Source organism: Pongo pygmaeus, chromosome 23, assembly GCF_028885625.2.
Source record: "Pongo pygmaeus isolate AG05252 chromosome 23, NHGRI_mPonPyg2-v2.0_pri, whole genome shotgun sequence".
In the NCBI taxonomy this organism is placed as follows: Eukaryota; Metazoa; Chordata; class Mammalia; order Primates; family Hominidae; genus Pongo; species Pongo pygmaeus.
In genome coordinates, this window is record NC_085931.1 from 50,967,756 (window position 1) to 50,990,944 (window position 23,189).

At 51.5% G+C, this 23,189-nt stretch overlaps 2 protein-coding genes across 4 annotated transcripts in view; both read left to right on the top strand.

The window, feature by feature from the left end:
- The window catches only part of FAM83F (family with sequence similarity 83 member F), a 49,355-nt gene extending 31,737 nt beyond the window's left edge, over positions 1-17,618 (top strand). Inside the window, exon 5 of the mRNA XM_054469567.2 lies at positions 4,431-17,618. Within this exon, the coding sequence (XP_054325542.2) occupies positions 4,431-4,480 (50 nt within the window). The 3' untranslated portion in view covers positions 4,481-17,618. The remainder of the gene's footprint in view (positions 1-4,430) is intronic.
- A 1,675-nt stretch (positions 17,619-19,293) lies between these two features.
- The window catches only part of TNRC6B (trinucleotide repeat containing adaptor 6B), a 285,267-nt gene continuing 281,371 nt past the window's right edge, over positions 19,294-23,189 (top strand). For all 3 annotated transcript variants that reach the window (XM_054469560.2, XM_054469563.2, XM_054469565.2), the window contains exon 1: positions 19,294-19,927. The gene's annotated coding sequence lies outside the window, so the exon portion shown is untranslated. The remainder of the gene's footprint in view (positions 19,928-23,189) is intronic.

Genomic DNA, 23,189 nt, shown 5'->3' on the forward strand with positions numbered 1-23,189 from the left:
TCAGGGACCCCCAAACTCACAGAGCAGCCTCAGTGGAGAGCCTTGGTAAAAATGCAACGAGGCCAGGCGCGGTGGCTCATGCCTGTAATCCCAGTGCTTTGGGAAGCTGAGCTGGGAAGATCCCTTGAGCCCAGGAGTTCTAGACCAGCCTGGGCAACATAGCAAGTCCCCATCTCTTAAAAAAAAATTTTAATTAGCTGGGGGTAGTGCCGTGTGCCTGTAGTCCCAGCTACTTGGGAGGTGGAGGCAGGAGGATCACTTGAGCCTGGGAAGTCGAGGCTGCAGTCAGCTGTGATTGCGCCACTGCACTCCAGTCTGGACAACAGAGAGACCCTGTCTCAAAAAAATAAAAGTAAAAGTAAATACAAATTTTAAAATGCAACAAATACGCTTGGGGAGGCCGAGGTGGGTGGATCACCTGAGGTCAGGAGTTCGAGACCAGCCTGGCCAACATGGTGAAACCCCGTCTCTACTAAAAATACAAAAATTAGCTGGGCATGGTGGGAGGTGCCTGTAATCCCAGCTCCTTGGGAGGCTGAAGCAGGAGAATCGCTTGAACCCAGGAGGCAGAGGCTGCAGTGAGCTGAGATCACACCAGCCTGGGTGACAGAGTGAGACTCCATCTCAAAATCATAATAATAAAATTTTTAAAGACAAAAATAAAATCCAACAAATAGAGTCTGTACCGCGGGCGGGGCTTAGGAATCTGCATTTTAAATTAGGGCCCTCATTTTCCAGTGTAGCTCCCCAGTGCAGAGGGTCTTCAGACCAGCCGACTCCGTAGCGACTGAGGAAACACAGATGAGGCCCTGCCCTTTGAGTGCTGCTAGCCTAGGGGAGGAGATCCCTGTGCTGTGCCTGAGACCCTACCCAGTTCCCCCAGGGAGATGACTGGGAAATGGCCAACACTTTTGAAGTTGCAAGAGACATGGTGTCATACTCCATCATACGGAACTGGCGTCCTCCTCGCTGCCATCCTGCCTGATGACAGCATCTCACAATGAGACCCCCGAGGTTCAGAGAGGCCAGGCCCTGTGTCCGTGGCTGCCCAGGGAGAAAGGGCAGTGTGATCTCCTGCCTCCCCAGCCTTCTGCAGATATCATGGCCATCTCCAGAAGGCTAGGATTGGCACCGTTTCCCTGCACCTTTAAAGACTGTTTGGGCCCGGCGTGGTGGCTCATGCCTGTAATCCCAGCACTTTTGGAGGCCTAGGCGGGCAGATCATGAGGTCAGGAGATCGAGATTATCCTGGCTAACACAGTGAAATCCTGTCTCTACTAAAAATACAAAAAATTAGCCAGGCATGGTGGCACTTGCCTGTAGTCCCAGCTACTCGGGAGACTGAAACAGGAGAATCTCTTGAACGCGGGAGGCGGAGGTTGCAGTGAGTGGAGATCACACCACTGCACTCCAGATCCACACCACTGCACAGCAGGACTCTGTCTCAGAAAACAAAACAAAACAAAACAAAACAAAACAAAACTGTTTGGAAGAGCCAGAGCCCCAAATAGAGGACCAGCCCTTTCCCACGGTGTCATGGGAGCCGAGAGGAAGACGAGGGCAGCAACTTGCTTCCCAGAGTGCCTCGGGGTCCTTTCCTGCCCCAGAGTCCCTGGGCCTGTGCTTTGCTTCCCAGTTTCTCTGAGGTGACCTGCAGTGACAGTCCCTTTCCAGAACTCTCCTGGGGTCCCTGGATTTATGTGTGGTTGGCCCCCTGGCTGGCAGTGTGGTCTGGCTCTGTAGAGCTGTGGCTGCCGGGCCGCTGGATTGGGGGACTTGTTCTCCTGTGTCATCCCTTGGGGCCACGGGTCTCAGATCTCTCTCCTGCTCTTGCTACATCTGGTGCATCTGCTGCTGTTATTACTGTTGTTACTAGGATTGCGCTAAACCCCTAAGTAGCTCGCCATTGCCGTCTCATGCATTTTATTCAATAAATATGTATCTACGAAGTGTCTGCTCTGTGACAGGCCCTGCTCTAAGTTCCTGGCACAGCCATGAACAGAATGAACATGGTCCCTGCTTTTATGGAGCATGTTACCCTGGGGAGAGACCAGGATTGGGGGAGGACGACCCTTCTATAAAGGGTGCCAGGGAAGGCTCGCTAACCAAGGAGCCTCGGAGCAAGACTTGAATGGAGGGAGAGGGCCCTGTGGACATCCGAGGGAAGACTCTTCCAGATACGGGGAATGCGAAGCCCTGGAGCCTGTGCATGCGGTTTGCACATCATTGTCCTTGTCATGGCTTCCGTGTGGGTGACCTCTGCCTCCCTCTCTCCTGCACCACCTCACCTGCCAGCAAACCGGACTGACTGCAGGTCCTGAGTGCCCCAGGCTGCCACCCTCACCCCATGCTTACGTCACACGGCTCCGCTCCGCTGAGCGGCCCGTCCTCCCACCCTGCACCCGTTTTCAGCTCCACCTTGACGTCACCTCTGAAGCTCCCAGGCCACACATACTTTGTAAAAAAGACTATTCTGGCCATTTATACACCTTCCCTGTTCACCTGAGCAGGGCTGACTCCCCACACGTGGTCAGCTCCCAATACGTGAGCACTCAGGGAATGACAAGGGATACAGAGTTTGTCCTCAAGCCAAGCCAGTTTCTCTGTCCTGTCTGGGGCTAGGAAATGAATTCCGAGTCTAGGTGCTCTCTCCAGGCTTTCACCCTGCCTTACAAAAAAGTGGGGAGCACGGTGCTGGTGAAGACAGGCCCTGCCCCTGCCTTGCCCAGGCTTCTCCCGGAGGCAGCCAGCCAGGCGGTGTGCAGGCTTGGGAAGCAGCTACCCCCACCACCACCCCCCACCATCCCACCCCCAGCTACACCGCCTCCCCTGTTTAACGATCTGGTGGTTGATTTGCTTACCTGCCTCCAAAATGCTGCTGCCTCTGGGGAGGAAGTGACATCTGCTTAGTGGGCCACGCAAATCAAACCAGCGGATGGGGGGAAATGGGGACGGATGTGTCCATTGCAGCAGCGAGTGACTCTAAGACGGCCACGTTTCATCCCACTAGCAGAGCTGCCCCAGACGTGCTCGGCACCACTGCAGACGGTGACCCCCAGCGCCTTGGCCATGGAGCCCTTGGGGCGCAGCCTCCTGCCCAAGGGTGGGGGAACACCCTTAATGAGGGTGCAGCTGGATTTGTGGTCAGTCCTAAAGAGCTCGTTCAGTCTGCCTGGATGGATGAGGCCCGAGGCGGTGGTTCACAGTGCAGTGGGCCGGAGCAGCAGCCTGTGTGGCAGGGCAGGGCCCCAAGTTGGGCTCTGTTCAGTGGGTCCTGCTCATGGCCCAGGAGAGGAGGCAGACATGGCCTTAATTAAATTCACAGCTGAAGTGATACTGGAAGGTTGTGTGAGCACCAGGGAGGCAGCCCTTGCTGTGTGGAGGGGAACTGGCAAGAAATAACACGAGTGCCTTCCACCTGGGGAAAGGCAGCCAGCGCTCCGAGGACATGGGCCCCCCGCCCCAACCCCCCAAACCTCGCAGGCCTGCAGGTGTCAGGCCTGCCTCGCTACTCCCCTGCCCTGCCTCCAGAGGTCCGAGAGCAGGAATCCAGCCAAAGGAACCGCAGGCCTCATCTCAGGACTGTAAAGAGAGTGCGAAAGAATGGTAGAGGCCTGGGGAAGAGGAGAAATCAGCTTCTCTGGCTGGGAGGGGGTCAGCTTTCTCTACCCCTTCCCTCCCTACAGGCAGCGCGTTCCTCTCCGTCTTCCCTTCAAAGCCACATCCTAAGCAGTGTGATCCACCCCATGGTGGCAGCTCTTGGCCAGCACCAGCCTTTACTCAGGCGCCAGCTTTCCTTCTTCCAGCCTAGGCGGCCTGTGGCAGAAGGAGCTGGAACTGGACCGGGAAGGCCAGGTCCTGGCACTGTCGCTGGCTGGCTCTGGGAGCTGTGGGTACCTCGTTGGTAGAATGGGGCAGCCCGGGAGGGGAACCAGAGAGAAGGACCGCGGTCTTACTTTGCAGGCTGTGGAGCTGCATGTTTTAGCTGGTAGTGAGCGGCCTCTTGGCGAGACGTGTGTGTGTGTGTGTGTGTGTGTGTGTGTGTGAGAAAGCAAGTTTATTAGAAAAGTAAAGAAACAAAAGAATGGCTAGTCCGTAGACAGAGCAGCCAAGACTTTGGACTTGATGGTTGTTGTCATTGATTCTGCAGCCTGGATCCTTCCCCTACCCCTCTTTGGTCAGGAGATGGCTGTCACCTTGATGTCCCACCCAGTGGGGCTCCTGCCGAGGCTGCTGGGACAGGCAGAATCTTCCCTTCTACTTTCCCGGGTGCCCTATTGACTTGGTTTCCAGATCAGCAGCTTGGGAGGGAGACAGTGACCCCAGCCCCTCAACTGGAGATGTGGACAGCACACAGCATAGGAACTGAAGCTGAATCCACCAAGCGTTTCACTTACTTCCTTCCCCGCCTGTGTCCCTTGCCTCTGCAGGTAAAACAAGTCCCAGTTCTGCCAAGCCCAGCAACTGTGTGATTTCCTGAGCTGCGGGATGGTTGTTGGCAGGACGTGTGGATGCCCACCTGCCCTGCCCCGTGCCGTGGAGAGCGCAGGTCACACACTGCACCAGTTTGCACATCAGACTCCAACTGGCCTCCTGCCCTGCAGCCTCCGTCCTGGCCTCAGGGACCCTGGATCCCAAATGAGAGGGTCCGAAGCATCTCACTCACACGCCTCCACCGGACTGTCGGTGGCTGGGCGGGGGTCAGTGCCACGGCCTCCTTGTTTACATGAAGTGGAAGCTTGACCAGTGTCTGCTCGCCTTTGTGCCCCACCCCCTCCACTGATCGCCAGATGGGGTGAGGGCCATTCTTTAAACCTTAATGGGTTGGGGTGTCTGGGGCAGCTGCAGTGGCTTCTCCTTTCCCAGGCTTCCTGGTGCTTCTGGTTCCCCACGCCACTCCCCACCCAAGATTGGTGGAATAAAAGGGAAGAGGGCAGGGCCCTGAGCCTGGGATCCCGAGTTCCAGTCTTGCTCTAGCCTCTGAACTCCAGGTGTAAGGTGCAGCCGGAACCGCAGGGGCACTGGCTGCAGTGGCCTTCCTGGCCCCGTCCCTGCAGGCTCCTGAACTAGACTTGAATGAGGGGAAGATCCCGCGGCCTCCCGCAGTGAGGGGCAGAATTTGACACTGCTGTTCTGAGAGCGCTCACGCTGAGGTCTCTTTTCCCCTGCCCGGTGCCGTCCTGGCAGTCTCGGCATGAGTGGTCCAGACCTCCTCGGCTGCTGCCTGCTGCGGGCCTATATGGGGGTCCTTACAGGGCCTTTACCTGGAACTGCTCCTTCCCTCATTCAGTAAACTTTGGTTTACAGCCCAAGGCAGGGAGGGGGCTTGGCTGAGAGGGGATTGGGGGTGTGGGAGGCTGGGCCCTGAGGACAGGAGCATTTGCCTTTTCTCCCTCAACTCTAACGGGGTCCTCGGACCCCTTCACCAACCAGGGCTTCGAGGTTACACTTTGGCCAGACTGGCCGTTGCCTCCTGCAAGAGTCAGGCCATTTTTAGGAGCCTGTGCCTCACCAGAGCAGGTCACCCTAATTGCCATGAGGCTGAGCTGGGAGACCCAGTAAGCAATTCCATTCTGCCTTCCCCACTTGGGTGACTGGAGAGGGCCGAGGAGAGTTTGTGAATGGACCTGGGAGAAACTGCCAAACTGCAGACTCTGTGAGCCGGCTCTGCGGGCAGGGCGATGGGGGAATCTGAGCCCTGTGGAAGAGCCAGGCAGCAGACTTTCTTGCCCTCTGACCTCTGAACCAAACTCTCATCCTCTTTCTTTCCTTCTAAAAAACACTAGGACACTACCAGCACCTGGGGGAGGGGTACAGATGTCTGCAAGGCAGCTGATGTGAGAGCAAGAAAAGGGGCCACTCTGGCTGGGCTGCGGGAGCCAGCCATTGCTTCTGAGGAAGCAGGAAGTGGGGACCACACGTGGCAGCCATTGAGGAGACGCGATCTCTCTGGCAGTGGGGAGCGGAAGGGAAAGGAAGGGTGAGCCTGTCCCCAGGGTCTTCTCTGTTAATCCCAAGGCTGGCTTCTAGGGCGTGTGGAGAAGGGACTCTGGCCCACCTCCCTGAGCTTTTATGAAGATGAAATACTTCTGGGAAGTGTTTCCTTAGGCACCAAAGCCAGGCAGTGTGGCATGAGCTCATTCTGGAGGGGAGGGAAGGGAGAAAGGGGGGAGGTGGGGTGTGGGGGTGTTACACCTCAGCTCGAGGGGGACATCTTGAAGGTATGGGACATGAGATGTGTAAATTGCGACGGGGCAAAGAGATCACTCTTTGGTGTGGAGGGTGGGTGCCTCTAGGGATGAGGGAGGCAGCTTGGGGAAGGGACCAGCCTCCAAGCAAGTCAGCCAAGGGCATCTGTGCCTCCCTGCCAGAAGAGCAGGCCCTGCTTTGTCCCTTTACCCCCTCTAGACCCAAAGCACACCCAGGTCCCTCCCCTGCCCTGACATCTAATCTGGGAGGAGGATCCCTGATTGGAATCTCCAAGTCACCACAGCCTTGAGCCAGGCCTTCCTGCCTCAGTTTCTCCATGTGCCAAGATGGGGTTTTTCACACTTTCTTGGTAGAAATGATGAGGAGACCATATGTTAGGAAGCAAGTTGGCATAGTGGGAAGAGGGCCAGGCACAAGGCAGGAGTGCCCAGGCAGGATGCCTCTCCCTGCTGGCCTGTGTCCTCATCCTTATAGCAGTATGGACAAGATGGTGTCGGGCCCCCCGCCCCGCCCCCCGCTCCAAAAGGCTTGAGACAGAAACTGTAGTCCGAGATGGCAAGGATCTTGAACTCACAAAATGTAGCTCTTCATGTTTGCCTGTCTGCCTAGGCACCGGCCCACTCTGTTCTGCCTCTTGGCTTCTCAGCTGTGAGTGCGCCTGCCCTCTGTTCCAGCACTTGCACATACTTTGTGAAGCAGTCTCTTACTCATCACATCTCAAGGGTACATCTGGCCCTCCCAGTTGGATGGCAAGTTCAAGGGTGGATCATGCCCTTGGTCCCTGCACAGCAGCTTCCGCAAGGCTGGTTACATTGGAAGGGCTCTAGGAGGAACAGGATAAGGCAGCACTCTCGGGGCTGGGGTCTGGCTTCACTGCCCCCCACCCCACACCACCACCAAGCTGCTGTCTGACTTTCTGAGTCAGCTTCTGTAGGGTAAGTGTTCACAGCTGGTGCAGCTCTTTGGGAAGCCTAACCTCCCAGTGAGCTGAGCCCCTGGTGTGGCCGCCACGCTTGCTTCTGCCCCACAAGGGCAGAAAGCACAGGACTCCTGGATGGGTCTGGGAGCCTGCCCCTTGGGATTTGGCAAAACTTCCCATCTCCTTAGCTACCTGTCCTTAATCTTATCCCTGATCCCTTGAGGGCTTTCAAGATAGCCTCTGTTAATATCACTACCCTCTGCCTGTGTAGAACTTTATAGAAAGGCTAGGCAAAAAATGAGACCCAGAGATATGGAAGAAACTGGCCAAAGAGGGGAAGTGGGCTATTTCTTTTTTTTTTCTTTTTTTTTCTGAGACAGAGTCTCACCCTGTTGCCCAGGCTGGAGTGCAGTGACAGCAATCTCGGCTCACTGCAAGCTCCGCCTCCCAGGTTCACGCCATTCTCCTGCCTCAGCCTCCTGAGCAGCTGAGTCTACAGGCGCCCGCCACCACGCCCAGCTAATTTTTTTGTATTTTTAGTAGAGACGGGGTTTCACCATGTTAGCCAGGTTGGTGTTGATCTCCTGACCTTGTGATCCACCCACCTCGGCCTCCCAAAGTGCTGGGATTACAGGCCACCGTACCTGGCCGGGCTATTTTTTTGTTTACTACTGTATTGCTTTTCTCTTTTTCATATTTATTGAGCACCTACTATATGCCAGTCACCATGCTAGATGCTTTAGTAACATGAAGGTTTCAAACTAAGAAAAGCTCAAGAAAGAGCCCTTTAGAAAGGTAACAGTTTTCCTGTGTATTGGGGGAGTGGGTCTCATAAAGTCGTATGATGAGAAACGCAGGTAATTGTTTTGGGTTTTTTGAGACAGTGTCTTGCTCTGTCGATCAGGCTGTAGTGCAGTGGCACCATCTTGGCTCACTACCACCTCCACCTCCTGGGTTCAAGTGATTCTCCGGCCTCAGCCTCCTGAGTAGCTGAGATTACAGGCACGCGCCACCACACCCAGCTAATTTTTGTATTTTTAGTAGAGACGGGGTTTCACTATGTTGGTCAGGCTGATCTCAAACTCCCGGCCTCAGGTGATCCGCCTGCCTTGGCCTCCCAAACTGCTGGGATTACAGACATGAGCCACCATGCCTAGCCTGGCTAAGGTTCATTATCCCCATCTTTCAGATGAGGAGGCACACAACTCTCCCCAGATCCCACGTCACAGATAATGCAGGTCTGAGCCTGTTCCTTGAACTCAGGGTCTTGGCAGTGGTGATGCTTTGGAGCTGCAGAATCCTCTGTTGGGGATGGGGCTGCCCTGTGCATTATAGTACGTTTAGCAACATCCCTAGCTTCCGCCTACTAAATGCCACTAGCACTCCTTCAGATGAGACCACCAAAAATGTCTCCAGATGTTACCACATGTCCCCTGGGGGGTAAAAGTGCCCCCGTTGAGAGCACTGGCTCTTTTGCTCACAGTCCTGACCTGGTGGCCTGCACAGGCCACTTCTCCGAAGTGTTTCAATGCACTCTCTGCCCTGGGTACCTTGGACACAGCACCCTGGCCCAGAGAGGTTGGCTGACTTGCCTGAGACGCTGCTTCCTGGGAGACACAGTAGCATCTTTCCTTTCTGTTCTGGTTATCTTTCTTAGTTCTTTACCACCTTATATTCCCCATGACGGGTGTGTTTATGTACACACATCTGCCTCACTCCACTCAGCTCCCTGTCAGGTTTCCTGCCAGTCTGTCCCTCTTCCTTCAGGCTCAGCTACATCCTGCACAGACAGTACCACTGCACATACCTGTGTGTGCCCAGCGGTGGACCCACCTCCAAAAGCAGCCAGTGCTGACAGCAGAGAGCCTTCAACACTCAAGTCAGGCCAAGCAGGAATCGCTACCTGCCTGTCATGACCACATTCTCAGTGAACATTGACAAAGCCCCCTTAGCAGCTAATTAGCCCTGCCATGCGCTAGGGATGCAATTTCTCATCTGGCGGTGCGCCACACTCCTGCATCCCTGCCCAAAGGACCTAGTGGCTGCTGCTGATCGTCTGCACTGCTGTTCCAGGGGCAGGAGGTTTGCTGCAGAACAGGTACCCCCAGCTCAGTGAGCAGAGCCAGTCCAAGGTTGAGTGAGGAGAAGGGCAAGAAGGGCAGGCACAGCCATGAGTATGTTCTGGGGCTAAGTAACCGTGAGATCAGCCCAGAGACCTTGCACAGTTAGGCAGGCCTGGACTTCTCGCCCTTCCCCTTGCAGCTTCTGCTCTCCCAACTAGGGACTGAGGAAAGCCCTGCTTCTAGATGCCATGTGCTGCTGCCTGGCACGATAGGTACCCATCTGTCCTTGGGGTTCCTGAGCCTGGAGAGCGGGCTTTGTGAGCACTGGTGCCTCACCTGCCTGGCTCAGCTCTGCAACCACAATATATGCTTAATACCTATTTGTTAAATGATTGAAGACTTGACTGCCATTCAGTACAGAGAATTAGCCAGTTGAATAAACAAGAGGTGTCATAGAGGTTCTAGAATTGATCATGACCCTTTCTGTCTCATTCCTGACTTCTAATACCATATATGCCAAATGCGGTTCTGCTGTGATTTAATTTCTTAAGGACTGGGTTTATCAAAAGTCCCTCCTGATCTAATCCTTTCCTCTAGGAAGGCTTCTCCTTTCTTCGTCTGTCCTAAGTGCATGGTCTTCATCTCCTGGGTGGTCCAGACTAGGTGGCACTGGGCCTGCAGGCCTCTAGCTGCTCGAGGATGGCCCTGTCTGCGTGCTTCCTTTCAAAAGCTAGCACAGAAAGGAGGGCCCAAGGTGAGGAAATGTGTCCAAAGTCACCCAATGAGTCACAGGAAGAGCTAGAATCTGGTTATCTGGACCGTCCTAGAGCATTTTCACAGTGACAGCCGGCTGGAAACAAGTTTTCATTTAGAAAAATGGCTAGAAGTTAGGGCATTGCCTGCAGCCACTGAAAAGCAGCTTTAGGAGCAGATGTCCACGTAATAGAAGGAGATGGGCTAGGGCCTGCCATGGAAGCCAGCAAGCACGTGGGAGCTGGGGGAGGAAAGGAGCAAAAGGCAAGAACAGGCAGTATGTCCACGGTGCCCACAGTGCTGTGGGCACAAGCAAGGGGAAAAGAGCCCATTGTGTGCAGAAAACCATGCGTCATGATTCTTATTTCCTGTTCGCAGCTTTGATTCCATGCCTCATCTCTTCCGGGAAGTGTCTTGGAAGTTAGGCGACTGGACAGGGAAAGGTTCGCTGCAGTGCTTGCGAGCCTGCACCCATTTATTCATCCGGTGGATATTTGCTGGGTGCCCGGCCTGGGGATACATGGTGAGCGAGGAAGGCATGGTTTTGAGGTGGTACGCCTGCATGACCTTGGCGGGGGCGCATGGCATAGAGAGGACAGGCTTCAGAACAGGCAGGCGAGGGCTGAAATCCTATCTCTGCCACCGAACAGGCTAATGACCCCAGCAAGCAATTTCACATCCCCAAACTTTCCTGTTTCTTCATGTGTCAGATGGGGATGATCTCAAGACGACTCTCCAGAGTAACCACGTGAAGCACCTAGCACAGGGGCTGACGCACACAGCTAGGCATCGGAGGAGCCTCCGGGGGTGTGACCTCCAGTGGCTTATTTTCCTTTTGGGATCTCTCCTAGATCCTCCCCCTTGCTTCCCTGTGAAATTTACCACTTTCATATTGAATCATTGGCACACAGGGCTAACTGCTCATTCACCTGAAGGAAGCTACAGAGTTCAGGTTTCTTTTTGCTGTTTTCTTTCTTTTTTTTTTTTTTGCTTTTTTAAGATGATCTTGCTCTGTCACCCAGGCTGGAGTGCAGTGGTGTAATCATGGCTTCCTGCAGCCTCAAACTCCTGGGCTCAATAAGTTCCTTGAGATCTTCCATCCTCAGCTTCCCAAGTATCTAGTAGTAGTAGTGGCTTGCACCAACACTCCTGCCCTAATTTTTAATATTTTTTTATAGAGATGGGATCTCACTATGTTGCCCAAGCTAGTCTTGAACTCCTGGCTTCAAGCGATCCTTCTGCCTTGGCTTCCCAAAGTGTTGGGATTACAGGCATTAGCTACCACACCTGGCCAAGGCCCAGGTTTCGACAGACAGGGAGAGAAAACCTGCCAGAGATGCCATTTTGGAGCCACTCTGCTTGGCAGGGACCTGTGTTCCCCTCATGCAGGTTCATCCTTAGAGGGCTGTGGTCTTATCTGGTTGTGCAAAAGTCCCACAACCTTTCTGGATTGATAGTTTGTGGTGAAATAAACAATTTTAGTTTGTTTGGAGAATCTTTTGTATACAAAATACAAATAAAACCTAAGTCAAAGAAACAGAGCATGTCCGAAGAAGTCTGCCAACCCTTCTCCAAGCCATGGGGCTTCCCAAGCCAGGCCTGTACTCCTCATGTAGATTCCACACCCCGCCTTGATGTCTTTGGCTTTCACACTAGTGACTATAGCCTGGTGGGACGGGGTCTAGGGGCCACAGTCCTGGTCCTGCACAGGTGGCCCTGGAGAGAAGCCTTGGAGAACTTGGAGAGGCCCACGCGGCTGGCAGCATCATGGTGAGAGGCTGACACCTTGTGGCTGGCTGGCAGCATGCATCCTTCCTCCCCTGGGTCAGCTAGACGGCGAAAGCAGGGATCTGCAAGCTCCTTCTGCAGCGGGCCAAAAAGTGAATACTGTAGGCTTTGCAGACATTCAGTGTGTCTGTTGGAGCTACTGTCATAGCACTGAGGCACCCCTAGACAGTACAGAAACAAGCAGGTGTGGCCATGTTCCAGTGAAACCTTATGAATACTGAAATCTGAATCTCATAATTTTCATGTATCACAAAGTAGTAATATTCTTTTAAAATGCAAAAACCGGCCAGGTGCGGTGGCTCATGTCTGTGATCCCAGCACTTTGGAAGGCCGAGGTGGGTGGATCACCTGAGGTCAGGAGTTCAAAACCAGCCTGGCCAACGTGGTGAAACCCTGTCTCTACTAAAAATACAAAAATTAGCCTGGTGTGGTGGCAGGCGCCTGTAATCCCAGCTACTTGGGAGGCTTAACCTCCCGAGGTTTAATTGCTGAAACCTGGGAGGCAGAGGTTGCAATGAGCTGAGATCATGCCACTGCACTTCAGCCTGGGCAACAGAGGTAGACTCCATCTCAAAAACAAACAAACAGAAAAACAAAAGCAAAAACCAGTCTTAGCTCACAGGCTGTGCCAAAACAGGCAATGGGCTGGATTTGGTCCTCAAGCCCGGGCTTGCTGACCTCTGGCCTAGGACACCTCTCCTTTATGCCTCCGCTCCCAACACGGACTCTCAACTCTCATGTTTACTTTGTCATTGTTCTGTCAAGAGGAATTCATTAGTCTCACTCCTCCAACCAGACCGCTGCCACTAAGCCTTCTTCTGAACAGAAATTCTGGAGTTGTTCTCACCCATTTCATAAATTTACATAAGCACCCATCAGGTGCCCAGCCCTGTGCTGAGATGCCTGCAGAGCCCAGAGTTTTCACCAACTTTTTTTTTTAAGAGATGGGGTCTCTGTTGCCAGGTTGGAGTGCAGTGACATAATCATAACTCACTGCAACCTCAAACTCCTAGGTTCAAGTGATCCTCCCGCCTCAGCCTCCCAAGTAGCTGGGACTATAGGCATGCACTACCCTGCCCAGCTAATTAAAAAAAAAAAACTTAGGGATGGGGTCTTGCTATGTTGCCTAGGCTGGTCTCTAACTCCTGGGCTCAAGCGATCCTCCCACCTCAGCCTCCCAAGTAGCTGGGCTTACAGGTGTGAGCCACTGCACCTGCTCAACGTTTAATTTTTTCATTCATTAATTCGTTCATTCATTTGTTCAAACGAACTTATTGAGAACTTACTGTGTTCCAGGCACTGTGATAAGACAGACCTGGCCTTTACCTTCAAATGTTCAGAACATGGTTAGGAAGATGGACACTGGCAGGCAAGTGTTGTGATGGGAAAGCACAGCGGGTATAGAAGCCCAGAGGAGGCACTTAACCTGGGGATGAAGAACAGGGAAGGCTTCCTGGAGGAGGAAGTAATCTCTGAGCCGACACCTGAGGAGTGAATGAAGGAGGGGACAATGAGGCAAGGCATTCCAGGGAAAGGTCCAGAGCCTAGACAGAACTCTTTTAGGAGAATTATGAGAATCACAATTATCGAGGACACAGTGAAGACTCAGCTAACTCAAATATAGGTTTTGCCGGCAAAGCCTTCCTGTCTGGTGGGTGAGACAGTCTACAGCAAGCTGCTCCAAGGATATGGAGAAAAAAGGTTTTCCTCTGGCCTTGTAGGATTGGTTATTACTGAGCCTGGAGTATGCAAAGGCCAGCGAGTGCTCCTAAGGTGGGGAGGGGGCTGCCTTCACCACGGGTGCTCAGGAAATCTGCCAGGGGAAGAGAGATGTGGGCCTGCCTCAGCTGCAGAAACCCCTCAGAGGAGGAGGAGGGGCTTGAACTGAGCTTTGAAGAACGTGTAGACTTGGGGACAGGCAGAGGAAGAAGGGGCATCGTAGGCAGCAGAAACCGCATGGACAAACTCTCTGCAGGAGAATGGGCATGGCCGGGCTGAGGGGTCCCCGGACGGGAACCAGCCTTCCCTATGTACCTGCACCTGTGAGTCTCACAACAGCCCCAACAGGCAAGTGTTATTTTTCTCAATTCTACCAATTAAAAACTGACCTTGGGCAACTGCTTAACCTATCTCTGCCTTACTTTCTTCATCTGTATCTACCTCAGAAAGTTGCTATGAGGACTGAATAAGCTCATACATATACAATGCTTGGAGCAGAGGCTGGTACCAGAGCTGGCTTCATGGCATGCAACCTGTGAACACAGAACCCCATGCTTTCATTTTCCACTTAGTCCTGCCTGGCATAGTATGCAGTTTTTTTATTTGAGATGGAGTCTCCCTTTGTTGCCCAAGCTTGAGTGCAGTGGCGCGATCTCAGCTCACTGCAACCTCCACCTCCCGGGTTGAAGCAGTTCTGCCTCAGCCTCCCGAGTAGCTGGGATTACAGGTGCGTGCCACCATGCCCGGCTAATTTTTGTATTTTTAGTAGAGACGAGGTTTTGCCATGTTGACCAGCCTGGTCTTGAACCTCTGACTTCCATGATCCACCTGCCTCTGCCTCCCAAAGTGCTGGTAGGATTACAGGCGTGAACCACTACGCCTGGCCTGGTAGGTGGTTTAAAATGTTAGGTTTTATCTTATCTTAGGTGGAGAATAACAAATCTGATTCAATATATTCATTTTAGAAATGAGGAAACTGAAGCTTAGATAGTTTGTGTGACTTGCAAAAAGTCACGCAGCAAACAAGCTGCAGAATGAAGGGTGGAGATGGAGAGATGGAATTCTCATCTTAGAGGTGAAAGTAGGATAATGACCCAGCTGAGCTCGCTGAGTCCTGCGAGCATCGCACGCCCCCAGAGACAACATAAGGAGAGAAGTGCAGACAGACTCTTTTGAAGGAGCTTAGAGAAAGAGATGGTAGGGAAAAGAGCATGAACAGTTGTAGAGGTAGGAGGAAAGCTGGCTATTTGGGGAAGCAAAGAAAAGATTCTCAGAGTAAAACGTATTGGTGAAGCCATGGAAACAAGGACTGAGATAGTCTCTTGGATCTCGGCCACAAAAAGGTTATAGATGAGCTTAGAGAAATGAATTTCAGTAGGGTTAGGGCTAGAAGCCAGGTTCAGAGAAAGAACGAGAGAGCATTCCTGGTGGTGGAGATGGCCGCAGGCCATTATTTAAGAAGCTAGGATAAGAAAATAGAGAAGAAAGGGAAGGAAGCTATTTGAAGGGAGTGGGAGAAAAGCCAGATCTCAGTTGGGACGTGGAGGAAGGACCATCAGAGGCAGTAATTGAGCCGGAAAGAGGTGTATTTCTTTCCTTGAGTTTATAGGGGGTAAAGAGGATGGGGCTGAGATACTAAAGACTATGAGGACAACTGTTCATTGAGGGCGGGTCATCTCCCCAGCTGCACTGTGGGGTTCCCAAGTCAGACATCCCAGAGGCAATGTAGCAGTGTGGACAAGAGCTTACTCATTGGAGTCAGACTGCCTAGGTTCAACGATGGGTTAGTTAGCCCTTCAGTGCCTCCATTTTCCTATCTAGAAAATGTGGATAACAATGGTTGTTGTGAAGATTAACAGCCATAATCCACGTAAAGCCCTCAGTACAATGTATGACACACAGCAAGTGTCCACCAAAGGGTAGTTATTATTAACCATAATCCTGGTTCTCCTGTGAGCCGCCTCCTGTGTGTCTAGCATTGGCCAGCACACATGAGGGGGTCCAGTGTTTGCTGCTTAACTAAGTAGCTTCTCAGGAAGTGTGGTCATAAAAAATGATAGGTGATTTAGAAGGTGAGACAGACAAAAGGGATGTGTTGCACAGTAAATGCTCCCAGACATGCAATAAATGCGTATAAGCATGTCCTCTGTAATCAGCACTCTAGAGAGTTTCCCTGCCTCATTGCTCTTGGTCTTTGGCAATGGCTACACCCACTGCCCAAGCAAGCAGAATCAGCTGTCAGCTGTCCCCTTGTCTTTTGGATCAGATTCCTTTACAGGGATCTTCCCATTGTTATAAGCTTCAAGAATTGGAGAATGCTTAATGAACACTTCCAAATTCTTCATAGCTATGAGGGGCCAGTGCAAAGGGCGGAAGGAGTTCTCCTGTGCCACAGAAATTAGAGCTGGAGCAGATCCAGCTTGCTATCCCCCCTTCCCCCAGCTTGTGGGTTATTGCAGAATTGTTCACAAAAATTCCCATTGCCTTGGAATTTGTCCAAGCCAAGGGCAGGGATCACAACACAACCTCTCAAGGGAAAAAAGGAAGGCCTGTTGCTTGAGATGGCTCAGAGCACTTTTGGTAGCCAGCCAAGGCAGCTATCACTCATGAAATCTGCCTTCCCCTCCAGCAAAAAGCCAACTGTATAGAACACCACATATAGAGCACTAAGAATAGCACAGCGCTCCAAGAACATAGTGCACTTGGCCTGCATACAAGTGTGCAGGGCTTAACGAGTCTTTTTACTCTGAAAGCTGGGTGGGTTGGAACAAACAAACAGAAAAATATTTTCCCCAAGTAGCATGCAGAGAGGAAATGAGAGCGAGCACAAGAGAGCACCCTGGCATAGCATTCTCTGACCTGGGCTGCCTTTTCAGGGTATGAGTTGATTCCACAGGCACCAAAGCAGGCCTGTAAGCCCTACAGTGCAGACACCCTCACCCCATTCATTGGCTCAACATTCACACCAGGCTGAGTAAGCCCCAAAAGTCCTGTCATTGGCTGTGACAGGAATTGAAACCCATCTTCTCCACAATAAATATTTGACTGACAGATTGGCTTCCTTCCTATAAGTATAGAAAGCGAGGGTAGGTTCCATCCAAAGCCACAGTTCTGGGTGATGAGAGCCGTCAGAGCCCAGAAAAGACCCTGAACCACATCCCACTGTTTGTTGGAAGAAGAAACTCATTTGTGGGTCTGTTCACAAAAGAGTCTGGGAAGATAGTCTCCTTAACGATGTCTGGATGTAACAGACTATGGGGGGCTTTTACTTTATAACTTTCTGTATTGTCTGAAATATAGAATATTAAATATTGAGTTAACATTATATTTACTCAGTTACTTTTTTTTTTGAGACAGGGTCTTGCTCTATTGCCCAGGCTGGAGTGCAGTGGTGTGGCTCACTGCAGCCTTGAACTCCCAGGCTCAAGCAATCCTCCCACCTCAGCATCCCGAGTAGCTGGGACTAGGCGCAGGCCACCATGCGCAGGCCACCATGCGCAACTATTTATTTTCTTTCTTTTTGTAGAAATGGGCTCTGCCTGTGTTGCCCAAGCTACTCTCAAGCTCCTGGCCTCAAGCAATCCTCCTGCCTTGGCCTCTCAAAGTGCTGGGATTACAAGCATAAGCCAATGTGCCTGCCCTCAATGTTACTTTTATGATCAGAAAAACGGCGATCTTATTTGGAAATTATTTTCCTATTCTCAAGTGGGCAAATAGGAGAAGGTTTCAGGCATTTGCTTTGTCTCCGGGAGGGAAGGCACAATGAGGTGGAGTGGACAAATTGCTGAGGCCTTTATGGACAAAGATTCTAAGAAGAACAGGCTTTGGCCATCTCTGGATATTCCCATTCTGCTCCCTGCCACCAGAGAACAAATGTTGTAGGTCACCACACATCACCAGTCTCTTGCCTAGCTAACCGTAACTCATTCTTTAGTTCTCCTTGAAGGTGTCACTTCTTCCAGGAAGCCATTTCTGTCCCTCCTGAGATGGAGTCCCATGTCCCTACCATTTGCTTCCAGGGCACCTTCTCACAGCACTGCATCATGGTTATCTGCTTATCTGCTGGACACCCCTAGTAGACTGAAGTCCTTGAAGGAAGAGAGAGTGTATCACTCTTCTGCATAGCCTTTCTAACTTAGTAAAGTGCCTGACATGCTCACTAAACATTTACTGAGTATTTATTTGGGGGCCTTTTACGATCAGAACAATGTGAAGGACACAAAGATGAAAAAGAAATCATCTGCTTCAAGGTACTTACAACTGAAATGTATCAAACAATTACCCAGAAAGTCAAGCACCAACTTAAGTGCTAAAATAGGAGTCCAAGCAACCAACTTTGAAGGTTAGGAAGATTTTAGATTCTGAATGTTTCTTATTCACTGTGTTTTTGAGTTCAGAATCCCCATATTGGAAGGCTAATATGGGGTATGTGCATACAATTTTAAGGATTCACGTTCTTACAACCTATATTAGAATTTGATGATCTTTCTTCTGTCCTTCTTGCAGTTGCCCTAGGAATACATGCCACTTACTGTTAATTGACGTTTATGAAATACCTTGGCTTCATTTGCTGAAAGGCTCTAAGTGTTGAGCATTGTTACTATGTTACAATGGTTGTTTTATTATTAAAGCAGTGCCAAGGAGGTTACACAACAGCTTGGATCAGGAAGCGAAACAAGGGCGGTGATCCCACTGAAGCTACAGGGGATGGGGATTTGGGACGGTAAAATGTTAATTATCCAAGATGGAATGTGGGCTAGAGTCCAGTATTGTGCTCCTGGAGATCATTTCGGTCGCAAAAGCTCACTGGCAATGGGTCCTAAGCATCCTGCCCTCCTCTGGCGGAAATGTTGGATTCACTTCGATGAATGCTGCTACAGAGAAAGAACCCAGTGGCCACCAGCCAGGAGCACACGTCTTGTTCAGCATCAAATATCCTGGAAGATTTCCAGGAGCTGAAGAGCTGTTCTCTTTGCATGCAATAAATTATTCATTTCTAAGACGATTTATTCTGTCTGTCTCTTTAGAGTTGATTTCTCCTAGTTTTCCAGCTCTTGAGGACTCTCTCCAAAGAATGAGTTGTAGATGGTTGGTCAGGGTTTGCGAGTGGCGGGCAGGCTTCACATAAAAGGATGGCAGAAATGTCTACCTTAACTTAAAGGGGAGAGGAATGGGTCCTGGGGAGAAAGATGTGGTGGAGGCAATGACAACCTCTCATAGTAAGTCCCCAACAAAGTCACTTCCAGAAACTGACTGAAGACTTTTTTGAGTTCCAAGTGAAACGTTTTTAAGATGCTGGGTTGGCTGACAAGTACATCGTCTAAGGTGGAGGCACTAAAGCATAATAAAAAGAGTGAAGTCTCTGCAGTTTGACCCAGGACCAGATTCCAGGCCCACCAATGACTTTGTATCTGGATGACCTTGGGCAAGTTTTCTAAGCTCTCGCCAGCCTTAATTCCCCATCTATAAAAACTGGATACTGCATCACTCCCAGGTTTAACCAGATAATGTTTGTGAAGAAAGCAGCCCAATTCTTGGCACAAAATAGGCATGGGAGTCACTATTATCGTCAACTACTGGGCAAACAACCAGAGTTGACCCCAAATCCCCAGTAAACAATTAACCGTAGCAGAGCGAATCCGGATCTGACGCACCTATTTGCCCAATAAGGTGCCAGGAAATAACACAGTGCAGTCAAACCAATGGTGTTAGCCCTTGTTGCTGGACAGGCTTTCCTGCTGTTCCACCAATAGCTTGAAGATTTGACTGGGGAGTGACATCCTGACAGTCCAATGACGCACAACCAGCCCACACTCAGCACTTCGGAGGGAATAAATCAAGGAGCCGGCACGTATAGATTCCGTTATAGGGCAGTACTGGATGGAGAGAGGAGGTTAGGGAAACAGCGCCGAGGCAAGGCACTAATGAGCTAAAAATAAAGAAAAAAGACGATGGTTGCGCCAAGCGACCTCGGCCGCCATCATGCTCTAGTTTCCCCTGAGTCTCTCTGGGTCCTCGACCGAGGAAGCGGCCTCTGGGATGCTGAGGGGGTGTGTCCCCGCATGATTGGCTCAGGCAGCTCAGCCACTCCTAGCTCGTTAAACGGGAAGCACTTAACCAATGAGGGGCGAAGGCAGCAACGAGGAATTGGAGGGGCGGAACGACAGCTTGACGGGCACAAAAGCCAGCCAGTGAGAGCCGGAAGCATCCTCCCTGCGGCCAATGGAGTGGGGCTCTGGGCGGGCCCCCGAGTGTTTGTGTTGTGGTTTTGGGGGAGGGATGCGGAGGGGAAAGTTTGTTTATTTTGTTTTTAGTTTCTGGGGTCCCCGTGCTTCTGCAAGGCGAAACGGGAGGGAGTGACCCCCGCGCCCCTCAGTCCCCCCTACGACGTCTCCTCCATAGTCTCCGGAGAAGCGGGGACTGCGCGCCTCGCCTCAGCGAAACGCCGCGCACTCGGAGCCGGCACGGCTCGGCGGTGAGTGAGGTGCGGCGGCCGCGCCGTCCTTCCCCTCCCCCGCGCTCCGCCGGGACAGAGCGGGGCGGCCGGGGGTCGGCGAGGACGCCCCCGGGGGCGCGCGGCGCGGCCCGGGGCGGTGAGCGGAGGCGCGGCGTGTGCGTGTCCTCGCGAGGGAGCGCGCGTGGGGCGGGGAGCGGGCCGGGGAGGGGGCGTGAGCGCGCGCGGGGCTGGTGCGGCCGGCGGCGCTGAGCGCGCGCTCCACGGGAGCGGGCGCCGCCGAGATTTGAGTCGAGGGGCGGGGAGGGACTCGGGGCGACGTCCGTCGCGCGGGCCGGGGCTCCCCGAACGGCCGGGCAAGCACGGGCGGGCGCGCGCGCGGCTCCGGGCGTCACGCGCCAGCAGGTGTGAGCTGGGGGAGGGCTTCCGGGTGGGCTGGCCCGGCCGAGTCGAGTTCGCTTCCCGTCTCCGGGGGGCCTCGGCGCGGGGACACCTTCCCGGCCCGCGGAGGCGCGTCCGCCCCTGGCTGGCGGTGGCAGAGGGAGGCGGCAGGCCTCGGATCCTCGGGTCCCTGCGCAGCGTTCCGGCCTGTGTGCAGGACCTGCGTGACAGGGTGAATGCTTTCCACACCCCTCGCCAGGGCCCTGCGTGTGCGGCCACTTGGGGAGGCGGCTCAGACTCTGGACAAGGAAACGAGGGGCCACGGAGAGTGTTTTTACACCTTCCCGTGGTCCGGTGCCCTTCAGTTCCAGACTACCGGTTTATTCGGCTGTAGGCTGGACATTCGATCCAGCGAGACACGCTGTAGTGGCTAAAGACGTCCAGTAACGGTCACCTCTAGTCAAGCGCCTTAAGGACCAGCTTATTCTGAATTCTTTGGAATTCAGGTTACCAGCCTGGGACTTTAAGTTCGTGCTTTCTCATGTGTTTTGGCTGTTTTATTACTTTTTAGCGTCAGTGCTAGAGATTGAACGAGAGGATGGTGAATTTCAAGTTGGTCATTTGTATTATAATTTAAGCAAAATTATACAAAATTGGCCAAAGATATTTCTTCATAGTGAATAAAACAAGCCAAGAATCAGTGAATAAAACATTAGTGCCCCCACCAACAGTTAAGTATATATAGAAAGTGTGTAGAAATGATACACATTAGCATTTTGTGAAAGTTTACTAATAGAGGTTGCTTCTCTCTTCGCTGTGGGAGATTTCAGTAGTATAAGGTTTCTCTTGATTTGGAGAATCATCAGTGATCTTGGCTTTGAAAGTACAGATGTGTTTTGGGTAGTGTTGTGTAAATGCCTCTTACAGAGCGGAACTTTTAGCACGTTGTCTCTACAGCGTGCGGCGTTGCTGTAGGCAGGTAGTGGGAGGGCTGTGTAGTGCCCACTTGCACGAAGGCACAGTCACCAATATCCAGAACACAAATCAGACTGGCTTGTCCCACGTGGGACGTGGTGATGATGATGATAATAATACTTTTATATTTTCTTAGTTCTTGACTATTATTAAGGGCTTATCCCAAACACCATTATTTGAGCAGAGTGGTTTCTGATAGGAATTCCATAGCTGCTTTTCTGTGGTAACATATAAATGTCATGCCCTTGAAAAAAAATTTCCCTCATTAAAATGGAAGCGCTTACATTTTTTTTTTTTTTTTTTTTTTTTTTTTTGAGACAGAGTCTCACGCTGTCGCCCAGGTTGGAGTGCAGTGGCACAATCTTGGCTCACTGCAAGCTCCGCCTCCTGGGTTCACGCCATTCTCCTGCCTCAGCCTCCCTAGTAGCTCGGACTACAGGCGCCTGCCACCACGCCCGGCTAATTTTTTTGTATTTTTAGTAGAGACGGGGTTTCACCATGTTAGCCAGGATGGTCTCGATCTCCTGACTTTATAATCCGCCCGCCTTGGCCTCCCAAAGTGCTGGGATTACAGGCGTGAGCCACCGCGCCTGGCCTTAAAAATGTTTCAAAGTCAGAGCAATACCACTTGTTGAAATGGCAGTAATAATATTAGCTAACATTTATTGTATGCTTACTCTATGCCAGCCTTTTTACATTTTTTCCCCTAATTCTTACCCCAAGCCTGTGGGGTAGGTATCGTTACTATTCTATGAATGAGAAAAGGGATCTCCAAGAGCCACACAGCTATGCAGTTCAAGGGCATAGGTTTAGTCTCAACGTCTGTCTGGTTTAAGAGCCTACGTGTGTTTCATTTTGCCTCCTTCCTGAATTATCAGAGGGAGAAAGGGCACTGAAAAGTAGAGAGGAATAGAAAGGGAGAATACCACTGATGATTAGGTTGCCCATACCTAACTTAAGAATTTAAATTAGGCTGGGCGCGGTGGCTCATGCCTGTAATCCCAGCACTTTGGGAGACCGAGACAGGTGGATCACTTGAGGTCAGGAGTTCGAGACCAGTGTGGCCAACATGGTGAAACCCCGTCTCTACTAAAAATACAAAAAATTAGCCGGGTGTGGTGGTGGGTGCCTGTAATCCCAGCTACTCAGGAAACTGAGGCAGGAGAATCGCGTGAACCCGGGAGGCGGAGGTTGCAGTGAGCCGAGATTGTGCCATTGCCCTCCAATCTGGGAAACAAGAGCGAAATTCAGTCTCAAAAAAAAAGGTTTACATTAAGCTCATTCTTGGCTTTTGGAAATTAATAACATTTTTGCAAAAGTGCATCTTATTTCTTCCCTGTTTAATTTTTATAAAGATTGTAAAAATACATTTTAGTTCAGAGTTCAAGGCTTTCAGAGCCCTTTGTGCAGATCTCTGCTCCAGTCCCAGGCTATTGTGTATTGTGATAAATTGTGTGCTCTTCCAAGGACTAAGCGTTATTCATTTTTCTATCCAGCACAGTGCTTAGCACATAGTGGGAACACAGAAAATGTTAGTTGACTAACTAACATTTGATTCTAAGGAGCAGAATCAAAATGTAGATTTTGGATTCATGTTAGTCGTTGAATTGTGCAGTTTCAGTTTAACAGGACAATAAGAAAATGACTAGCTTATGTGCAAAATGCGCGTTTTGAGAAAATACTTAAATGGAGCAACTCATGGGGTCTTGGAAAATTCCGCCAGTTTGCTGGATCTCTCTGTTCTACTATCATGTTTGAGCTTCTGTTCCTCTCACTTCCAGAGTTCTGAAAGAGCAGTCTATGCTGGCTGCTTCTCTTTCTTCACGTATTCACTACACGGTCATTCTTTAAACTTTTGCAGCCAGATTGTTCCAAGGTTGCCAATTACCTAGTGGGTAAATTTCCCACATTGGCCGGGTGTGGTGGC